We start from the raw sequence: 21,126 nt of genomic DNA on the forward strand, positions 1-21,126 counted from the left end.
TCATGATCTCACAGTTTGTGAGTTCGAGCCCGGCGTCCGGCTCTGTGCTGACAGCTCAGGGCTGGAGCCTGCTTTGGATTCCGTGTGTCCTTCTCTCTCTGTTCCTTCCCTGCTCACACTCTGTCTCTCTCTCAAAAATAAATAAAGATTAAAAAAATTTTTTTTTCAAAAAGATATCCATTATATCAACTGTGTCCTCATTGGTTTTCTGTCTGCTGGATCTGTCTATTTCTGATAGAGGGTTTTGAAGTTTCCAACTATAATAGTAGAGTCATCTATTGTTTTCCTTGAAATTCTGTAAGTTTTTGCCTCATGGATTTTGATACACTGTTGTTAAGTGCATACATATTACTTGTGATATCTTTGTAGAGAGTTGACCGTGAGATCATGACCTCAGCTGAAATCAAGAATTGGACACTCAACTTACTGAGCCACCCAGGTGTCCCTAAAGAATTTCTTTTAACATTTCTTGCAAGGCAGGTCTACTGGCAACAAATTCCCTTGATTTTTATTCATCTGAGAAAGTCTTTCTCCTTTACTTTAGAAGGATAATTTCACAGAGTACAGAATTCTAGGTTGGTGTGTTTTTCCTCTCAACACTTTAAATAGTCACTTCACTCTCTTCTTACTTGCATGATTTCTGAGGAGAAGTTGGATGTAATTTTTATCTTTGTTCAGCTATAGGTAAGGTGGTTTTTTACCCCTCTGGCTTTTTTCAGAATTTTTTTCTTATCTTTAATTCTCTGCAGTTTAAAAATGATATGCCTATGTGTAGGTTTTGTTTTCTTGCTGTTTTGTGTGTGTGTGTGTGTGTGTTTTTGCATTTATGTTCTTTGAGCTTCTGGGATCTGTGGTTTGTTGTCTAACATTAATTCAGGAAATCCTCATGGTCATTATTGTTTCAAATGTTTCTCCTTTTTTTTTTTTTCTCCTTCTGGTACTCCCATTACATGCATTTTACATCTTCTATAGTTTTCCTACAGTACCTGGATATTCTGTTTTTTTCTTTGTCTTTTTTTTTCTTTTCATTTTTGGAGGTTTCTACTGAAATATCCTCAAATTCAAGAGATTCTTTGCTCAGCTGTGTCTAGTCTACTTATAAGCTCTTCAAAGACATTCTTCATTTCAGTTACAGTAGTTGTTTTTATTTTAATCTCTAGGATTTCTCGTTGGTTCTTAAAATTTTCATCTCTGCTTACGTAGCCAATCTGATTTTGTATGCTATTAGTACTCTTAGCACATTAATCACATTAGTCATAATTGTTTTAAATTCCTGTTCTGATAATCTCAACATCTCTGCCATATCTGAGTGTGGTTCTGATGCTGAATATGGTTGATGTCTCTTCTGTATTTTTTGCCTTATAGTATGTCTTGTAATTTTTCCTTGATATGCAGGCATAATGAATTAAGTAAAAGAAACTGCTATAAACAGACCTTTAATGATGTGGTGGTGAGTTGGGGGCGGGGGGAGGAGAAGTGTTCTATAGTCCTATGATTGGTCTCAGTCTTTTAGTTAGCCTGTGCCTCTGGACTGTGAATTTCACATGTGTGTCTTTGTTTTTTTCTTTGTTTATGTGGGACAAGATGGCTAGAATGGGCTGGAGTAGAGTATTTCTCTTCCTGAGGTTAGGGTTTGATAATACTCCAGAGGTTAGGGTCTGGTTAACTAGTTTCCCTTGAGGGCAGGCCTTATTCATAAAAATAGAGTGTTTTGGTACATTTTAAAGTGGTTCCTTTTTCCCTCCGCTGGAAGCACTGGGAGATTTTTCTCTGATATTTGCTGTGGGAATCTCATCAAGCTCCTGGAGATAAATGTCACAAAATTGTAGGGACCCCACTATGACTGGATACCCTGAATTTTTAACTCTCAGTCCATCTGAGCCTCCGGCAATTTGTCAGTTATAGTTCTGGTTTTCCCACCCTGGCACTGGTTCTCACAGGTAGTTTCCACTCATGAGTCTCTGCTCCAATAAATTATTATTCTCTGTATTCTCATACCAGTTTCTCCAATCTCAAGGGCAGCAATTTGCCCTGTATCCTCATCTCTCTAATGGATCCTAGAAGAGTTTTTGATTTGTCAGTGTGTTTAGCTTTTCACTCATTGTTAGAATGGAATGGTGGCTTCTGAGCTTCTTACATGCTGACTGGAAACTGAAATCTTTTTGTTTGTTAAATCAAGACAAGACACTATAGTCAAAAGTTGGGTTTTTATCATGTTTGTAGGTAAACAGAGTTATTGCAAAATATTTCTGGTGAAGAAAGCTTACCTATATATAAAAGCAAAACGTCCAGTATTTAAAAATCAAATTCTGGGGCACCTGGGTGTCCAACTCTTGGTTTCAGCTCAGGTCATGATCTCACAGTTTGTGAGATGGAGTTCGATGTCAGGTTCTGCACTGACAGCATGCAGAACCTGCTTGGGATTCTCTCTCAAAATGAATAAATAAACTTAAAAAATAATAAAATAGAAATAAAATCTTCACAGTGTTCATCATCTAGTATATCAGGCTCCTAAAAGAGAAGCATTTCCTAAATCTTTCTGAATGCTGTTAATTTATATTTCCATGTAATTTGATAGTGCTTACTTTTCTTACTGCCCTATCCTGACATTTCTTTCCTTACAGTGTTAATCTACTTAAAAAAAAGACACCTAGATTTTTCCTTGAAAAGAGGAAGTTTATTAAAATATTTTCATATAAATCTCATGTCATTGAAAAACCACAAATGGTTTGAATGCTCACTAATGTTCACTTTAATTTTGTTGAGGAAAAATCCAAATCCCCCAAATATATTATTTTACCAATATTTTTAAAGTTCAAAATCTAAACACAGAGAGACTCTTAATCAATTAACATTATCTTTGTATATATGTCACACACTGAGAAAATAGGAAGTGGCTTATTTTTTATTCGACAGTGGAAACCTGTGGCTTCAAACCTGTCACTTAACACTCCTTGGTAACATTTAGATTGAGAGCTGCACAGTGGGCCCAGGCTCGGTCACTGCATATCTGCAGCCAGGTGTGCAATCAAGTCTTTGGCATCTTGCATGACGGAGGGTATTTCTGAGCCATTTTCAGTCACTTGTGTTCCAAACAAGAACATCTTCCTGTCATTTCCCACCTCAGACAATGCCAAAGCTTCGTGGATATCTGTAATACGATAGGCTGTTTCAAGATCCTTCATCCCGAATAGAAAAAGGAAAGGAAAAAGCTAGTTATTTTGCAATCCTTTTGGATAGAAAAATGTATTACTCTCATTGCTCTCAATGATCCCACCTCCATTTTAATGTGGAGGATATTGTGACCCCATTATTATGACTTCAGTGGTTGTCCGAATATAAAGATTTTAATCAGCATTATACCAGCAATGGGGTGCCTGCCTGGCTTAGTTGGTAGAGCATGCAACTCTTGATCCTGGGGTCATGAGTTCAAGCCCCACACTGGATATAGCGATTACTTAAAAAAGAAAGAAAGGAAAAGAAAAGAAAAGAAAAGAAAAGAAAAGAAAAGAAAAGAAAAGAAAAGAAAAAAAAAAACAGGTAGCAGGATTATACCAGTATTTATGAGCTATCATCAAAAAAAATTTTTGGAATGAAGTTAAGCCTTTATAACATCTTAATCAGTTTTCTAAGCACTGCAGTCAATCTGCTTTTTTTTTGTTTTTTTTCCATTTCTTTTTTATTTGCCCAAAATTATATTCAATAGGATGAATTATTTTATTTTTTTTATTGAGGTATAGTTGACACACAATGTTACACTAGTTTTAGGTGTACAACATAGTAATTTGACAACTCAACGTGTTATTCAATGCTCACAAGTGTAGCTACCACCTGTCACCATACAATGCTATTACAATACCATTAATTACATTCCCTGTGCTGTATCTTTCATCACTGTGGCTTATTTATTCTGTAACTGAAAACCTGTACCTCCTATTCCCCTTCATTCCTTTTTGCCCATCTCCTTGTATTTATGGGTCTATTTCTGCTTTTTGTATTTGTTCTTTTGTTGCTATATTCTGCATGTAAATGAAATCATATGGTATTCTTCTTTCTCTGTCTGACTCATTTCACTTAGCATAATGCCCTCTAGGTCATCCCTATTGTCACAAATGGCAAGATCTCATTCTTTTTTTATGGTAATATTCCAAAATATGTATGTATATACTACATCTTCTTTACTTGTTTACCTACAGATGGACACTTAGGTTGCTTCCATATCTTGATTATTGTAAATAATGCTGCATATACCTTTTCAAATTGGTGTTTTAGTTTTATTTCTTATTATTTATTTTTCAAACTTTTATTTACATTCTAGTTAGTTAACATATAGTGTAATATTGGTTTCAGGAGTACAATTTAGTGATTTATCACTTATATATATAACACCCAGTGCTCATCATAACAAGTGTCCTCCTTAATACCCATCACCCATTTAAGTGTTTAAGTTCTCTTTGGGTAAACACTCATAGTGGAATCCTGGATCATATGGTATTTCTGTTTTTAATTTTTTGATAACCTGGACCTGCCATACTGTTTCCACAGTGTTCTCACCAATTTATTTTCCTGCCAACAGTGCACAAGGGTCCTTTTTTCTCCACACCCTGACCAACACTTATTATTTCTTACAGTTTTGGTTCTAGTCATTCTGCCAGATGTGAGATGATATCTCAGTGTGATTTTGATTTGTATTCCCTTGATTATGAGTGATGTTGAGCATATTTTCATGGGTCTGTTGGCTATTTGTATGTCTTCTTCAGAGAAATGTCTGTTCATGTCTTTTGCTTATGTTTTCATTGCATTATTTGTTTTTTGTGTGTGTTGAATTGTGTAAGTTCTTTATATATTTTGGATATAAAGTCCTCATCAAATATATCATTTGCAAATACCTTTTCCCAATCAGTATTTACCTTTTCATTTTGTTGATGGATTCCTTTGCTGTGTTGATGGGTTCTTTTTTATTCTGGTGTAGTCCCAATAGTTTATTTTGGCTTTTGTTTGCCTTGCCTCAGGAGACATATCTAGAAAAATGTTTCTGGTAGTATCTGGCTGGAATTTATTACATTTCTAAATGTTGGTCACCCCAATATAGTGCCTGCCTGAAACCAGAATTCATTTAGTTTTAGATCCCGCAGTGACTTTTTAAACAGTGTTAATGGATCCAGTAACATGTGGACAATGTCTTAAGTTAATAAATTCACTGACAGAATTGGAGAGGAAGAATATATATGAGGAGAGTGTTGGATAAAAAGAGGAGCTCCTTGTAATGATAAAAGCACATCAGAGATAGGGCTCAGTCAGTAGAGCATGCAACTCTTGATCTTGGGGTCATAAGTTTGAGCCCCCACGTTGGACATAGAGTTTACTTAAAAAAATAATAAATAAACTTAAACAATAATAAATAAAATAAAAGTCACCATATGTTAAAAACAAAAAGCACATCAGGGATAAACCCCAGGTTTATTCCATACTTGCATAACTGTGCATTAATAGAATAGAGGCCATCACTCAAAAAGTAAAAATAGTAAGATGACTTTTTAAAAATCCTTATATAATAACTTGAACCAATGAGTCATCTAAAAGCATAGACTACCTTGGCAAAGGAATATCAACAAAAATGCCTTAAACTAAACCAAAGATGCCTTAATATCCAAAACTTAACTCAAATATCCAAATCTTTCATTACTAAGCCCCAGTAAAAGTTATAAATTTGACTGTTTAAAAATGGCTCTGTTTATTCAATTTGACGAAGATAAGAGATACAAACCACAAAGGAAAGCATTGATAAAATAGACTATTTGAAATGGAAAGCTATACAGGTGAGAAAAATATATGCAAAATGAAAACAGATGTAGGGAGCTCAGTGGCTCCATCAAGGGTAATAATATTCACATTATGGGGATCCCAAAAGAACAGAGAGAAGAGGGGACAGAAAACTTATTCAAAGAAATAATAGCTGAAAACCTCCTTAATCTAGGCAAGAAAACAGATATTCAGATCCAAGAGGCACAGAGATCCCTCAATGAAATCAACCCAAGGAGGTCCACATCAAGAAACATAGTAATAAATATGGCAAAAAGTAGTGGTAAAGAGAATTTTAAAAGCAGCAAGAAAGAGGTGCCTAGGTGGCTCAGTTGGTTGAATGTCTAACTGTTGATTTCAGCTCGGGTCATGATCTCATGGTTCATGTGTTTGAACCCTGCAATGGACTTTGCGCTGACAGTGTGGAGCCTGCTTGGGATTCTCTGTTTCCCTCTCTCTCTGCCCCTCCCCTGCTTACATGCTCTCTCTCTCTCCTCTCTCTCTCATAAACAAATAAACATTAAGAAAAAATAAAAGCAGCAGAAGAAAAGAAGACAGTTACATACAAGGAAATCCCATAAGGCTATCAGATTTTTCTGCAGAGACTTTGCAGGCCAGAAGGGAGCGGCATGATATATTCAAAGGGCTAAAAGGAAAAAAATCTGCAGCCAAGAATATTCTATCCAGCAAGGCTACCATTTAGAATAGGAGAGGTAAAGAGTTTCTCCGATAAAAAAAGCTAAAACAGTTCATGACCACTGAACCAGTCCTAAAAGAAATGTTAAAGGAGACTCTATTTAAGTGAAAAGACCGTAAGTAACAGTAAGAAAAGTAGGAAGCACAAAAGCAATACAAATAAGTATATATGTAAAAATCAGTCAAGGAATAAAAAAAATAAAAGGATGTAAGGTATGGTACCATATACCTAAAATGTGGGGAGAAGAGTAAAGAATGGTTTCAAACTTAAGTGACCATCAACTTATTATACAGAATGCTATATGTAGGTATTATATATAACATAATGGTAACCACAAATCAAAAATCAATAATAGATATGCAAAAATTAAAGAAAAAGAAATGCAAATATATCACTAAAGAAAGCCAGCAAACCGTGAGAGAAAAGAACAACAGAGGAAAGGATCAGAGAAGAGCTACAAAAACAACCACAAAACAAGTAACAAAATGGCAATAAATACAAACCTATCAATAATTAGCATGAACTAAATGCTCTGATCAAAAGATACAGAATGATGGAATAGATTAAAAAACAAGACCCATATATATACTGGCTACAAGAGATTCATTTCAGGGGTGCCTGGCTGGCTCTGTCAGTAGAGCACATGACTCTTGATTTTGGGGTCATGAGTTCAAGCCCCACATTGGATGTAGAGCTTACTTTAAAAATTTTAAAAAGAGGCTCATTTTAGACCTAAAGACAGTTGCATACTGAAAAGTGAAGGGATGGAGAAATATTTATCATGCATATGGATGTCAAAAGAAAGCTGAGGTAGCAATACTTACATCTACTTACTGTAGACTTCATAAAGAATTTTTTTAAGTTTATTTATTTAGTTTGAAAGAGAGAGGGTGGGGAGGGGCAGAGAGAGAGGGGAGAGAGAGAATCCCAAGCATGCTCCGCGTTGTCAGTGTGGAGCCCAAACCGTGGCTTGAACTCAAAAACCGTGAGATCATAACCTGAGCCAAAATCAAAAGTTGGATGCTTAACTGACTGAACCACACAGGTGTCCAAAGACTGTAACAAGAGACAAAGAAGGACATGACGTAATAATAAAGGGGACAATCCAACAAGAAGATATAACAATTGTAAATATTTATGCACCCAACATGAAATACCCAAATACATAAAACAGTTAATAACAAACATAAAGAGATAATCAGTAGTAATATAATAATAAGGGGACTTTAACACCCCACTTACATCAATGGACAGATGATCCAAATAGAAAAGCAACAAGGAAACACTGGCTTTGAATGACACACTAGACTAGATGGATTTAACAGATATATTCAGAAAATTCCATCCTAAAACAGCAGAATACACATCCTTTTCAAGTGCACATGGAACATTCTCCAGAACAGATTACATATCAACCCACAAAACAAATCTCAACAAATACAAAAAGACTGAACTTAAACCATGCATCTTTTCTGACCACAACACTATGAAACTAGAAATGAACCATAAGAAAAAAACTGGAAAGAGCACAAATACATGGAGGATAAATAACATGCTAATAAACAATGAACAGGTCAACCAAGGAATAAAAATTACATGGAGAAAAATGAAAACAAAACCACAATAGTCCAAAATCTTTGGGATACAGCAAAAGTGGTTTTAAGAGGGAAGTTTATAGTAATACAAGTCTACCTCAAGAAGCAAGAAAATTCCCAGATAAACAACTTAACAATATACCTAAAAGAGCTACAAAAAGAAGATGAAACAAAACCTCAAACCAGCAGAAGGAAGGCAGTAATAAAGATTAGAGCAGAAATAAATGATATAGAAACTAAAAAAAAAAAAACCAAAAAAACAAAAAAAAAAACCAACAGAACAGATCAATGAAACTAGGAGCTGATTTTTTGAAAAGATCGACAAAATTGATAAACCTCTAGCTGGGTTCATCAAAAAATAAAAAATAAATAGAGAGAGAGAGCACTCAAAGGAGCAAAATCAGAAACAAAACAGGAAAAATATCAACCAATACCACAGAAATACAAATTATTATAAAAGAATATAATTAAAAATTGTATGCCAACAAATTGGACAACCTACAAGAAATGGATAAATTCCTAGAAACATATAACCTCCCAAAACTGAATCCGAAAGAAAAATAAAGTTTGAACAGACCAATTTCCAGTAATTAAAATCAAATCAATAATCAAAAAACTCCCAACAAACAAAAGTCCAGGACTAGAAGTCTTTGCAGGTGAATTCTACCAAACATTTAAAGAAGAGTTAATATCTGTTTTTCTTGAACTATTTCAGAAAATAGAAGAGGAAGAAAAACTTCCAAATTCATTCTATAAGGCCAGCATTACCCAATACCAAAACCAGAGCAAGACACCACAAAAAGGAGAACTACAAGCCAATATCTCTGATGAACATAGATGCAAAAATCTGCAACAAAATATTAGCAAACCGAATCCAATAATATATTAAAAAAATTATTCACCATAATCAAGTAGGATTTATTCCTGGGATGCAAGAGTGGTTCAATATTTGCAAAATCAATCAATGTGATACATCACAGCAATAAGAGAAAGGATAAAAACCATGTAATCATTTCAGTAGATGCAGAAAAAGCAGTGGACAAAGTGCAACATCCATTCATGATAACCCCCGCTCCCTCCACAAAGTAGTTTTAGAGAGAACATACCTCAACATAATAAAGGCCATATAATCATATGAAAAACCCACAGCTAACATCATACTCAATGGGAAAAAACTGAGAGCTTCTCCCTTAAGGTCAGGAATAAGACAAGGATGGGGCACCTAGATGGCTCAGTCAGTTAAACATCTGACGTGGGCTCAGGTCATGATCTCACGATTTGCGAATTTGAGTGCCACTTCGGGTGAGCACGAGCTCCCCATCAGGTAAGCTTGAGCCCCGATTCGGGTGAACTTGAGCCCCAGTTTGGGTGAGCACAAGCCCCGCTTCAGGTGAACCCTGCTTCTCTCTCTCTCTTTCTCCCTCTCTCTCTCTCTGCTCCTCGCTCACTTGTGCCCCCCCCCAAAACAAACAAATAAATAAATAAATCTTGGGGGAAAAAAGGAATAAGACAGGGATGTTCATTCTATAGTACTGGAAGTCCTAGCCACAGCAATCATCCAGGAAAAAGAAATAAAAGGCATCCAAATTGGTAAGGAAGAAGTAAAGCTTTCACTGTTTGCAGATGACATGATACTATACATAGAAAACCCAAAAGACTCCACCAAAAAACGGCTAGAACTGATAAATGAGTTCAGTAAAGTCACAGGATACAAAGTCAATGTACAGAAATCTGTTGCATTTCTTAGACACTAATAATGAAGCAGCAGAAAGTGAAATTAAGGAAACAATTCCATTTACAATTGCACCAAAAATAATAAAATACCTGGGAATAAACCTAACCAAGGAGGTAAAAGACCAGTACTCTGAAAACTATAAAACATTGGGGCACCTGGGTGGCTCAGTCAGTTAAGCGTCCAACTTCAGCTCAGGTCATGATCTCACAGTCCGTGAGTTTGAGCCCCGTGTCAGGCTCTGTGCTGACAGCTCAGAACCTGGAGCCTGCTTCGGATTCTGTGTCTCCCTCTCTCTCTGCCCTTCCTCTGTTCATGCTCTGTCTCTCTCTGTCTCAAAAATAAATAAAAACATTTAAAAAAAATTTTTTAAAAAAGAAGACTATAAAACATTGATGAAAGAAACTGAAGACAACACAATGAAATGGAAGGACATCCCATGCTCATGTATTAGAAAAACACATATTGTTAAAATATCTATACTACTCAAAGCAATCTACACATTTAATGCAATCCCTATCATATACCACCAGCATTTTTCACAGAGCTAGACAAGACAATCCTAAAATGTGTATGTAACCACAAAAGACCCCATATAGCCAAAGCCATCTTGAAAAAGAAAAACCAAAGTAGAGGCAGCACAATTCCAGACATCAAGTTATACTACAAAACTGTAGTAATCAAAACAGTATGGTACTGGCACAAAAACAGAGATCAATAGAACAGAGTTAGAAAACCCAGAAACAAACGCACAATTATATGGTTAATCCATCTAAGACAAAAAAGGCAAGGATATGCAATGGGAAAAAGTGTCTTCAACAAATGGTGTTGGGAAAACTGGACAGCAACATGCAAAAGAATGAAACTGGACCATTTTCTTAAACAACACACAAAAACAAACTCAAAATGGATTAAGGACCTAAATGTGAGACCTGAAACCATAAAAATCCTAGAAGAGAGCACAGGCAATAATATCTCTGACATTGGCTGTAGCAACATCTTTCTAGATATTTCTGCTGAGGCAAGGGAAACAAAAGCAAAAATAAACTGTTGGGACTACATGAAAATAAAAAGCTTCTGCACAGCAAAACAAACAAACAAACAAACAAACAAAACAAACAAAACAATCCAAAAACCAAAAACCAAACAAAAACCAAAAATTCCCTGAAAGCTAAAAACAAACGAAAACTAAAAAAAACTAAACAAGCAACAAAAATAAAAGACAACCTACTGAATGGGAGAAGTAACATATCTGATAAAGGGTTAGTATCCAAAATATATAAAAAAAACTTATGCAACTCAACACCAAGAAAAACAAATATTACAATTAAAAAATGGGCAGAACACGTGAACAGACATTTCTCCAAAGAAGACATACATATGGCCAAAAGACACATGAAAAGATGCTCAACACTACTCACCATCAGGCAAATGCAAATCAAAACCACAATATTACCTCACACCTGTCAGAATGGCTAAAATCAAAACCACAAGAAATAACAAGTGTTAGCGAAGATGTGGAGAAAAAGGAACCCTCATGCACTGTTGGTGGGGATGCAAACTGGTGCAGCCACTGTAGAAAATAGTATGGAGGTTCCTCAAAAGAATAAAAATAGAACTACCCTGGCACGTCTAGCTGGCTCAGTCAGTAGAGCATGCGACTCTTGATCTCAAGGTCGAGAGTTTGGTCCCCACACTGGGTATAGAGTTTACTTACAAAAAAAAAAAAAAAGAACTACCCTATAATCCAGTAATCACACTACTGGGTAATTTCCCACCAAAATATAAAAATACCAATTACCCCTGTGTTTACTGCAGTATTATTTACAATTGTAAAACTATGAAAGCAACTCAAGTGTCCATCAATAGATGACAGGCTAAAGAAGATGTGGCATAAAGAATATTCCATTGGGTGTGTGTGTGTGTGTATTTATTATTATTATTATTATTATTATTATTATTATTATTATCATTGTTATTACTATTTAGCCATAAAAAGAATGAAATCTTGCCATTTGCAGAAACATGGATGGATCTAGAGAGCATAATGCTAAGTAAAATAAGCCAGTCAGAGAAAGAAAAATACCATATGTTTCACTCATATGTGGAATTTAAGATATGGAAGAAACAAAGGAAAGAAAAAGAGACATACCAAAAACCAGACTCTTAACTATAGAGAACAGTTACTAGAGGGGAGGTGGATGGGTGGGGGGATGGGTGAAATAGGTGAAGGGGATTAAAGAGTATACTTATCTTGATGAGCACTGAGTAACATATAGAACTACTGAATCGCTACATTATACACCTGAAAGTAATATAACACTATTAACTATACTAGAATTAAAATAACAATTTTTTAATGTGGTGGTTTAAAAAATAAATGGAAAGCTATGTATAAAAAAGAGAATCATAAGCAAAGTAAAATAATAGCCAGCAGGTTGCTGGAGAAGATATTTGTAATGCACAGAAGTAACAAAGGATTATTTTCTCAAAAGATATGAAAGATTTCTACAACTCAAATAGGAAAAGATGAACACCCTAATAGGAATTTGTGAAAAGATATTAAAAGACAATTCACAGACGTAGAAATTAGCTTCAAAGAATGAAACGAATTTGAAACTAATAACCAATGCACATCTGAAAAGATGTTCAAGCTCACTAGTAACTAAGGAAATGCAAATTAGAATAACGGGATAAAATTTCAGCCCCATCAGATTGGTAAAAATGAAAAAGTTTGACAATACCAAGTACTGAGAGGGATATGTAGCTGCAAAAACTGTCATATTCCGTTGGTGGAAGGATAAATTGGTGCAGTATCTTTGGGAAAAACAACTTGGTAAGTAAGATCTAGGAAAACTGAGTATGTACAAATCTGAAAAACCAGCAATTCCTCTTTAAAGTATATGCACTAGAGAAATGTTGATATGTATCTATAAGGAAACACATACATTGAGATTCACTGTAGCACTTTAAATACCAATAAAAAATTGGAAATAACCCAAATGCCCATTTTCTCTCTCTTCCTCTCTCTCTGCCCCTGCTACATGCATTCTCTCTCTCTCTCTCTCTCTCTCTCTCTCTCTCTCTCTCTCTCTCTCTCTTTCCCTCTCTCTCTCTCTCAAAAAAAAAAAAATTCTGAAGTAGCTTCTACACTGGACTGTAACATAGGCTCCTACTTTAGGTCATCATTTGTAATTACTTAGTTTACTTTCATAAACATTCGCCCTTAGAAGCAGTGGGAGGATCAAGTTCTCTAATGATTGGCAACCTTAGCAATTGAGAGAGGGGCTTTAGTATTATAATGCTATAGATGTTCAATTTTTTAAAACTAATTTTATTATGGTAAAATACACATAACAAAATTTACCATTTTAACCATTTTTAAGTGTACACTTCAGTACAGTCACATTTTGTTCAACAATCCATCTCCAGAAGTCTTTTCACTTTGCAAAACTGAAACTCTCTACTCACAGCACAATAACTCCCCATTTCTCCCTCCCCCAACTCAAGGCAACCATCATCAATATAAACCTGTGTCCATTAAACAATAACTCCACCATCTCCTTTCCTCCCATTCCCTAGTAACCTCTAATCTACTATCTGTGTCTATGAATTTAACTACTCTAGGTACCTCGTAAAAGTGGAATCACACAGTGTTTGTTGTTTTGTGACTGGCTTCTTTCATTTACCACATTGTCCTCAAGGGTCATCCATGTAATAAAATGTACCAGAATTTCCTGTTTTAATGCTGAATGATATCCCATTGTGTGTATATATCACATTTTGTTTATCCATTCATCCATGGAAGAACAAACACTTGGTTTGCTTCTACCTTTTGGCATTGTGAATAATTCTGCTGTGAATATGGATGTACAAGTATTTGTTTGAGTTCCCGCTTTCAATTCTTTTGAGTATGTACTCAGAAGTGGAATTGGTGGATCATATGGGTGTTATATTTTTAATTTTTTAAGGAACTGCCATACTGTTTTCTATAGTGGCTGCACCATTTTACATTCCCAATGACACCATACACGGGTTCCAATTTCTCCATGGTAGTTTAATATCTACAATGTATATGTGAGAAATAAATTCAGGTCAGGTTAATTCATCTAAAACAAACTATTTCTTTATATATGGTAGTCCCTCAAATATTTTGTTGAAACCAATTCAACCATCAGTAAATGTTTATTGAAATTAAATTCAACACATATTTTTTGAATTTCTACTATGTACAGTATACTAAGTATTCTGAGGGACACAAAGATGAATAATGGTCTTTATTCTCAAGGAGTTTATAATCCAGAAGATCTAATAAGTATAAACTAAACTGAATATACAGCATATTGTTAAATATCTAGCTATTAAAAGTAGACATTTCTATTTTTTTCATTGACAATAAAGCTATTGAATACCACTTATATTTGCACAGAATTTTACCTGTTTGTTTGCAAACACAACCAGAGGAAGGATTGGGTTTGTTCCAATTAATTGATGAAGGTGTTTCTTGGCTTCAGGTAATCTGTTGTGATCTGCTGAATCTACCACAAAGATCAGCAGCAATCCTCTGGACAGGTACATTTCCCAATAGGAACGGAAAGGTTCACTGCCGCCAACTATACAGAATAGTGGAGAAAGAAGACACCAAAAACATTGCAGAAGTGTCCACTGAGGTGCCAGAAAAGATACTTTTAGATAATATCCAAACACTGGACAGATGTTTTGATAAAACACCACTGTGTTAGAGTGTACCCAATTCAGAGAATGACCAGAGAGCTGTTACTAGGGAAATGGTTGGTGGGAATATTTACCCTCCACAAGTGGTTCAATCATTCTGGAACATAAAGGATCAGCATAAAGACAGTAGATACTACAGAGGATGCCTTCCGATACGTAAACATAGCGACCCCAGGGGCCACAGCCATCCTATCTGTTAAACTCAGAAAATGGGAGTAGGCTACTAAAATAACTCAGGGTGGTGGGTTAAAACACACCTTCCTCTAAAATAAGTTTTAGATGGACTGAATTCACTGGCCAGCCTCATTTGCACAATCTTTTTCCTTTGTCAAAATCCCAGAACTAATTTCTCTCTTAACATTGCACTAAGAGTTAATATGATCCTGTGAACATTAAGGAATATTTGCCTCAGAAAAAAATGCCTTTGGATTATTTCATTCTGCTGATTCTTTCCAGAAGAAACTTACTAGTAATGATAATAATATATAGAGAGTGAACTTAGTTTTTGTTTTTCTCCTAGAAGAGAGGTTGGCAAACTATGGCCCACAGTTTAAATCTGGCCCAATGCCTATTTTTGTATAGCCCATGAAGAAAGAATGGATTTTACACTTTTAAATTTCAGGAAAAAAAAAGAAAGAATAAAATTTCATAATATGAACATTATATCACATTTGGATTTCAGTGCCTACAAATAAAGCTTTATCAGAACACAGACATGTGGATTTGTTCACATATTGTCTGTGGCTGCTTCCACACTACAACAGAAGTTAGTAGTTTGAAGACCCCTGTTTTAGGAATTTAACAAAAACATTTAAAATACTACTGGGAAAGGGTCTTGATTTGCCTTTCTTTTGTTTTCCTTTTATAGAGCTAGGCTAATTCTGTAAAGTATTTCGTGTTATTAATTTTTTAAAAGAATGTTCTGTAATCTTCTAAGTTATTCACGTGGTTTTAACATACTTAATTTAAGCATGAATGAACATTTGGGTTGTTCTTTTTTTGTGTATGTGACGTCATGACATCTCATCTATATAGGGGATTTTTATCTTTTTGGTTATTAACTTCTAATTTAATTGCAATGTAGTCAAAGAACATGGTTTGTATGATGCCCCTTCTCTGAAAAATTTGTTAAGACTTGCTGTATGGTCCATGAAGTGGTCAATTTCGGTAAATGTTCCATGAGTATTTCAGAAGAACATGTATTTTAGATTTGGGATGTAGCTAAAATTGTCTAATTGGACAATCTTATATTGTCCATTGGATGAAACTTGTTGATTATGTTCAAATTTTGTGTATCTTTTCTGATTTTTTCTAGTTTTGATCCTATTAATAATTGACAATATGTTGAAGTCCCTCACTCCAATGGTAGCGTATGTCCTTTTCTCCCCCTGGTTGGAATCTTCCTCTCTTTTCCTCCCTTCCTTCCTTTCTTTTCACGTTTCATACTTTGAGACTATTTTCTTAGCTATATATTTGGTTAAAGTTATTATTTCTCCTATAGCTTCTTAATAAATTGAAAACTCAATTCCTAATAATGTTGTTAGCTGAAAGATCTGCCTACACATTTACCAATTTCTTGGCCCACATTTTCTTTTTGTAACTGGCTGAAAGCAAAAATAAAAAAGGTGATGGCAGTAATCTAAGTAAGAGACAGTATAGGTTCCAACTCAAATAGGTGCAGTACGAAAGGATATAACTGATGAATTCAGGATTCGTTTTAGAGGTAGAAAAATTCATAGTGTTTTATTTGTGGACTAGAGGTGAGGCTGCATAAGGAGAAATCAAGGGTGACCCCTAGTTTTCCGGCTTGAGTAACATGATAGGTGAGGGGCCATTTACTGACCAGTAGATTATAGGGAAAGGAACAGATATGGAGATAAATCAAGCACTTAGTTTTGACCATTTTAGGTTTGAGAGGCCAATTAGATATCTAGGTGGAAAGGTCAGGTGACATCTGGATATGTTTGGGCTGGATGGATAAATCTGGGATTCATTAGCAGAGGGATGATATTTAAGGCCAATAGGATGGATGAAATCATCCAAGGAGAGAGTGTAAAGAGAAGAGAATCTATGCAACTTTGGGGAACAGCAATATTTAGAGAAGCGGTGACTCCAGAATTACTTTAGAGTAGAGACTTCTGGGCTGCCATCTGGTTACAAAAAGAGGTTTAAGGCTTGTTTATAGTTGCATTTGCAGAGAAGGAAGTACACTTTATTTGCCTAGACTGCATGTTTATTAGAGGTAGTAAGGGAGGAGACAGGCTGTTATAGGAGGGGGTGCTATAGCTTTCCTTTCAGCTTCCTCTTATACCAGCACTGTAAAATGGAGAAAATAAAAAGAAAAGAAAGTGATTCCCCCTGTCCCTCCACTGCACTATTAAACTATATATGCATTCTAAAAGTATAGGAAAATCTGACCCAGTGTTACTTTTCATACAGATGCAATGTTGCTAATAGTATGTCTGGCTTAAGGTATAACAAAATGAACCTCTCCTGTTTACTAATAAGAAAGAGGGCTTACTCTCTAGGAATTCCATTTGTCTATCTTCAGTGTTGATGCATACTGCATTGAAACCCTGGGTGGGTGCCACACTGTGCTGGACTTTGTTTAAAGCTAGAGAGTGGAGAACACTGGTCTTTCCTGCTCCGTCCAGGCCCAACACAAGGATCTGCTTATTTTTTTCCTGTGGAAAAAAAAAAGACAAAACAATAAACCCATGTGACCAGGGCCTCGTTTTCCTGGCTCCTGGCAGTGTGCCTGCCTGTGGTAGGACCCGATGATAATTGTGGAACTGTAAACCAGAGCAAAACTTCACAAAAAATTTAATATATCTAGGGGAACCCGGCTGAGCTCAGTTGGTAGAGGACAGGACTCTTAGTCTTGGGGTTGTGAGTTCAAGCCCCACGCTGGGTGTAGAGTTTACTTAAAAAAATTAATATGTCTAGAACAAACTGTGCCAATCAGTTTGTTTTTTATAATCTGCTATTAGTTATGTGGTATTAATCACACCACACCCTTCCATCCCCCAACTCCTGGTCAATCTATCAAATATAGACTTTATGTAGATCAGGATTTATAGGAAGTGCCGTAGATCACAGGATCAATTTTCACACTTCATTTTGCTTCTTGAGTTCATGTCCACTGGGGATTGCACCAGAATTCAGTCTGTTTGAGATCTTGGGATCTCTATGGCTCATGTACTGACTGTGCCATTCAGCAAGTAAGCATCTAAGTTTTCTTATTACGGATCTGTTTTGTTTTCCCAATTGGATCACTAGATTAGAAGACTTTAGAGCAAAGTTCCCTTCTTATACTCTTTAAGACAAGTATTATGATTAAATGAAAAGGCTAAGGTTATAGAAATTGTTAAACCAGTTCCAGGGGTGCCTGGGTGGCTCAGTCGGTTAAGTGGCTGACTTCGGCTCAGGTCATGATCTCGCGGTCCATGAGTTCAAGCCCTGCATCCGTCTCTGTGCTGACAGCTCAGAGCCTGGAGCCTGTTTCAGATTCTGTGTCTCCCTCTCCCTCTCTCTGACCCTCCCCCGTTCATGCTTTGTCTCTCTCTGTCTCAAAAATAAATAAACATTAAAAAAAAATTAAAAAAAAAAACCGGTTCCAATCACAAACATTTATTTTAAAACCTGACATTAAAACCTGTTGAACTTGACACAAACTTTAGAAAGAAGCATTCCACCAACATACCAGCCTTAAAAATTTTTATGACAAGTGACTGAGAGACAAGCATTGCAGACTGGTATGAAGACAAAGTTAAGAGCGCTCATAAAAGTGGCTATTAGGGTGCAAAATTTAATGTGATCAGTAGTAAATGACCAACAATACTGCAAGATTGCTTATAGGAATTCAATTCTATTTCCCAAACAGCCTGCTGAAGAAGTTTCTCATGCACAAAAACACCAGTAATTGTCTTCAATGGCACTGGTTTGGAAATAATAATCATTTACATTTGTACTCAAATACTAAATGTTGACATTAGATTTAGACTGGGTTTCTGGAAAAATGAATTTTTTTCACTGTTCCTATTTTTCTTTTTTTAAAAAATAAGATCTATGTGAAAGTAAGATGTTTTAAGATCTGATCTAATAGGGTCTTGTACAGAGCATGATTTATCAAAACTGTCTCCTGAATACCAGAATTAGACAAATACATGTTGGGGCACCTGGGTGGCTCAGTCAGTTGAGCGACCAACTTCTGCTCAGGTCATGATCTCACGGTTTGTGGGTTCAAGCTGGCAAGGGTTCTGCGCTCAGAGTCGGGAGCCTGTTTAGGATTCTGTGACTCCCTCTTTCTCTTCCCCTCCCCCACTCACGCTCTGTCTCTGTCTCTCTCAAAAATGAATAAACATTTTTAAAAATTTAAAAAAGAAGACGAAGTACATGTTTTTGGAGTTAATTCTTGATGGCTCTTATAGCAAATAGTATTTCCATAGTTATTTCCTACCTTCATTCATGTTGCCTCACATCTGCATCTAAATGTTATAGTGTCATTCTGGGAGTGTCATGGTAAGGAATAAATGGCTGTAGGGTGTGGATTGTGTCTCCCTTATTGCCTCCACAAATGGCCCCATGCTAACACAAATATGTTACCCCAACATATTTCATCAATTCCAAGATGCATTTTTCCCTCTCACATTTTAACATCTCTGAAATGAGGATTTTACAATTCATGGTATGTCATGTTTTGATTGGCAGCATTTTTTTTTTCTTTTTCAGTGGTACTAAATTAATGGTATCTGAGATCCTATGGAAGTGTAAATTAAAACAGTTCCCTACTCTTTCCAACCACATCACTGTCCCTAAGCCCATCCTTTCTAGAAATTCAGCAGTCACTGATGCTTTACATTTTACCTTATTTTAGCAAAATGCATGCTAAAATACATGCTTCCTCATGTTTATCTAATCTCTTAAGGAAAGCTGGGATTAATGTAAACCAAGAATTCGGACACAATTTGTGATTTTGAACACCTCTGTTCCCTATCAAAAGTCATTCCTTTTATATTTGGATCTATAATAGTCTGTGTTTTACCAGAGATCAAATCTCAGTTAATAATTCAAATTGTTTAGAACCAGAAAAGCGCCTGTGAGTTCAGGAACTCCAGGAACAGAAGTCCATTGAGCTGGGCTTAATGCTTGCTTTTCCTTTTTATCCTACCCGCCCCCCCCCTCAATTTTTTAACTGTGGCAAAATTCACATAAAATTTACCATCTTAACCATTATTAAGCATACAATTCAGTGGTATTAACTACATTCATAATGCTCTTCATCTTGCAAAACTCAAACTCGGTAGTCATGACTAGCTCTCCACTCTCCCAGCCCTCAGCCCCAGGCAATCATCAGTTCTACTCTATACGATTTTGACCACTCTAGGTACCTCATATAAGTAGAATCATAGGTATTTGTTCTTTTGTGATTGCAGCGCCTGGTTTCTGAGACCTCTCAGTTAAAACTTTGTGACCATCCCTTCTGGGCGCTAGTAGTTTGAAAACAATTCTTATTGTAACCACGGAGAAGGTCTAGCCCTAAAACACAGCCTGCACGAATTCAGGGACCCTACACTTTCTGACAAAGAACGTGTTCAACGGGAAGGACTAGGTTGGAGAGCCCGCGCGCAGCGAGGGTTCGGGTCTGGTTTCTGTGCTGTAGGCGGCGGGTGCGCCAGTGCTGAGCGCTGGACGGAGATGGGGCCCTAGAAGGGCTGTTCCGGCCCCGTGAAGACCAACCAGGACCTCTTCTTCCTCAACGCTAGACCCAAAGAGGGGTGGGGCGCAGCGGCAGGGTTAGTTAGCCGTGAGGGTGAGGCAGGTGACGGGGGAAAAGGGGTAGCGATGGGTCCGGCGAAGCTTGGCACACCCCCTCCCATCCACAGATTAAAATGCCCAAGGAGACCGGATTCCCTCCCGCCGGTCGGGGCCTCGGACGTAACACAGCCAGCGGCGCTCGGGCCTGACCGCCAATAATGGCCTTGGGGAGCGGGTCCAAGGCACCGGCCCCTTACCAGAGGCTCCAGCGGGGGCTTCGTCAAGGCGTTGTTATCCGTCTTCTCTTTGTCTTTTCCCTCAAGTTGTTCCTTCTCTTTCTCGGTCTCCCGCTCTTTCTTTTCCTCCTCTCTACACTTATTTTTCTCCTCCTTCCCTGTCTCTTTCCCCTTCTTTTCTTTTCCCTTAATTTTCTCCTTCTCCACCTCCTTTTTCTCTTTCTCCTCCTTTCCTTTTTCCCGAATTTTTTCTTTCTCTGGCTCCTTCCCCTTCTTCTTCCCCTTCCCCCTCTCCATCTCCACCGTCCTAATTTCTTTCCCTCCTTCCGCGCGCCCGCGCGCTGGAGCCTGGGTTCTGGATCCCGGCAGGTGTGGCCCCCGAGGCGGACGCAGGGTAGAGACGTAGGTCCACGCAGCGTAGACAACACCCGCGGTCACTGTGCGGCCGGGGCCAGTCTCCCGGCGCGTAGGCTGCCGCCGGGCATCTCGCGCCCACTAGCGGGGTCCGCCGCGCAGCAGATTCGCCGAACCAGGGGCTGGGGGAGGGGAGGAGATGGCCGGGAAGCTAGGGGG

At 37.1% G+C, this 21,126-nt stretch overlaps 1 protein-coding gene across 1 annotated transcript; it reads right to left on the minus strand.

The window, feature by feature from the left end:
* Nucleotides 1-2,887: 2,887 nt before the first annotated feature.
* On the minus strand, nt 2,888-21,056 carry ARL9 (ADP ribosylation factor like GTPase 9). The gene is made up of 4 exons (XM_045056332.1): nt 20,575-21,056; nt 17,082-17,244; nt 14,264-14,439; nt 2,888-3,179 (listed from the first exon to the last, which is right to left on the minus strand). The coding sequence occupies exons 1-4, from the start codon at nt 20,848-20,850 to the stop codon at nt 3,000-3,002; spliced, it is 795 nt and encodes a 264-aa protein (XP_044912267.1). The 5' UTR covers nt 20,851-21,056; the 3' UTR covers nt 2,888-2,999.
* Between the last annotated feature and the right edge of the window lie 70 nt (nt 21,057-21,126).

The sequence above is a fragment of the Felis catus genome, chromosome B1, assembly GCF_018350175.1.
Source record: "Felis catus isolate Fca126 chromosome B1, F.catus_Fca126_mat1.0, whole genome shotgun sequence".
In the NCBI taxonomy this organism is placed as follows: Eukaryota; Metazoa; Chordata; class Mammalia; order Carnivora; family Felidae; genus Felis; species Felis catus.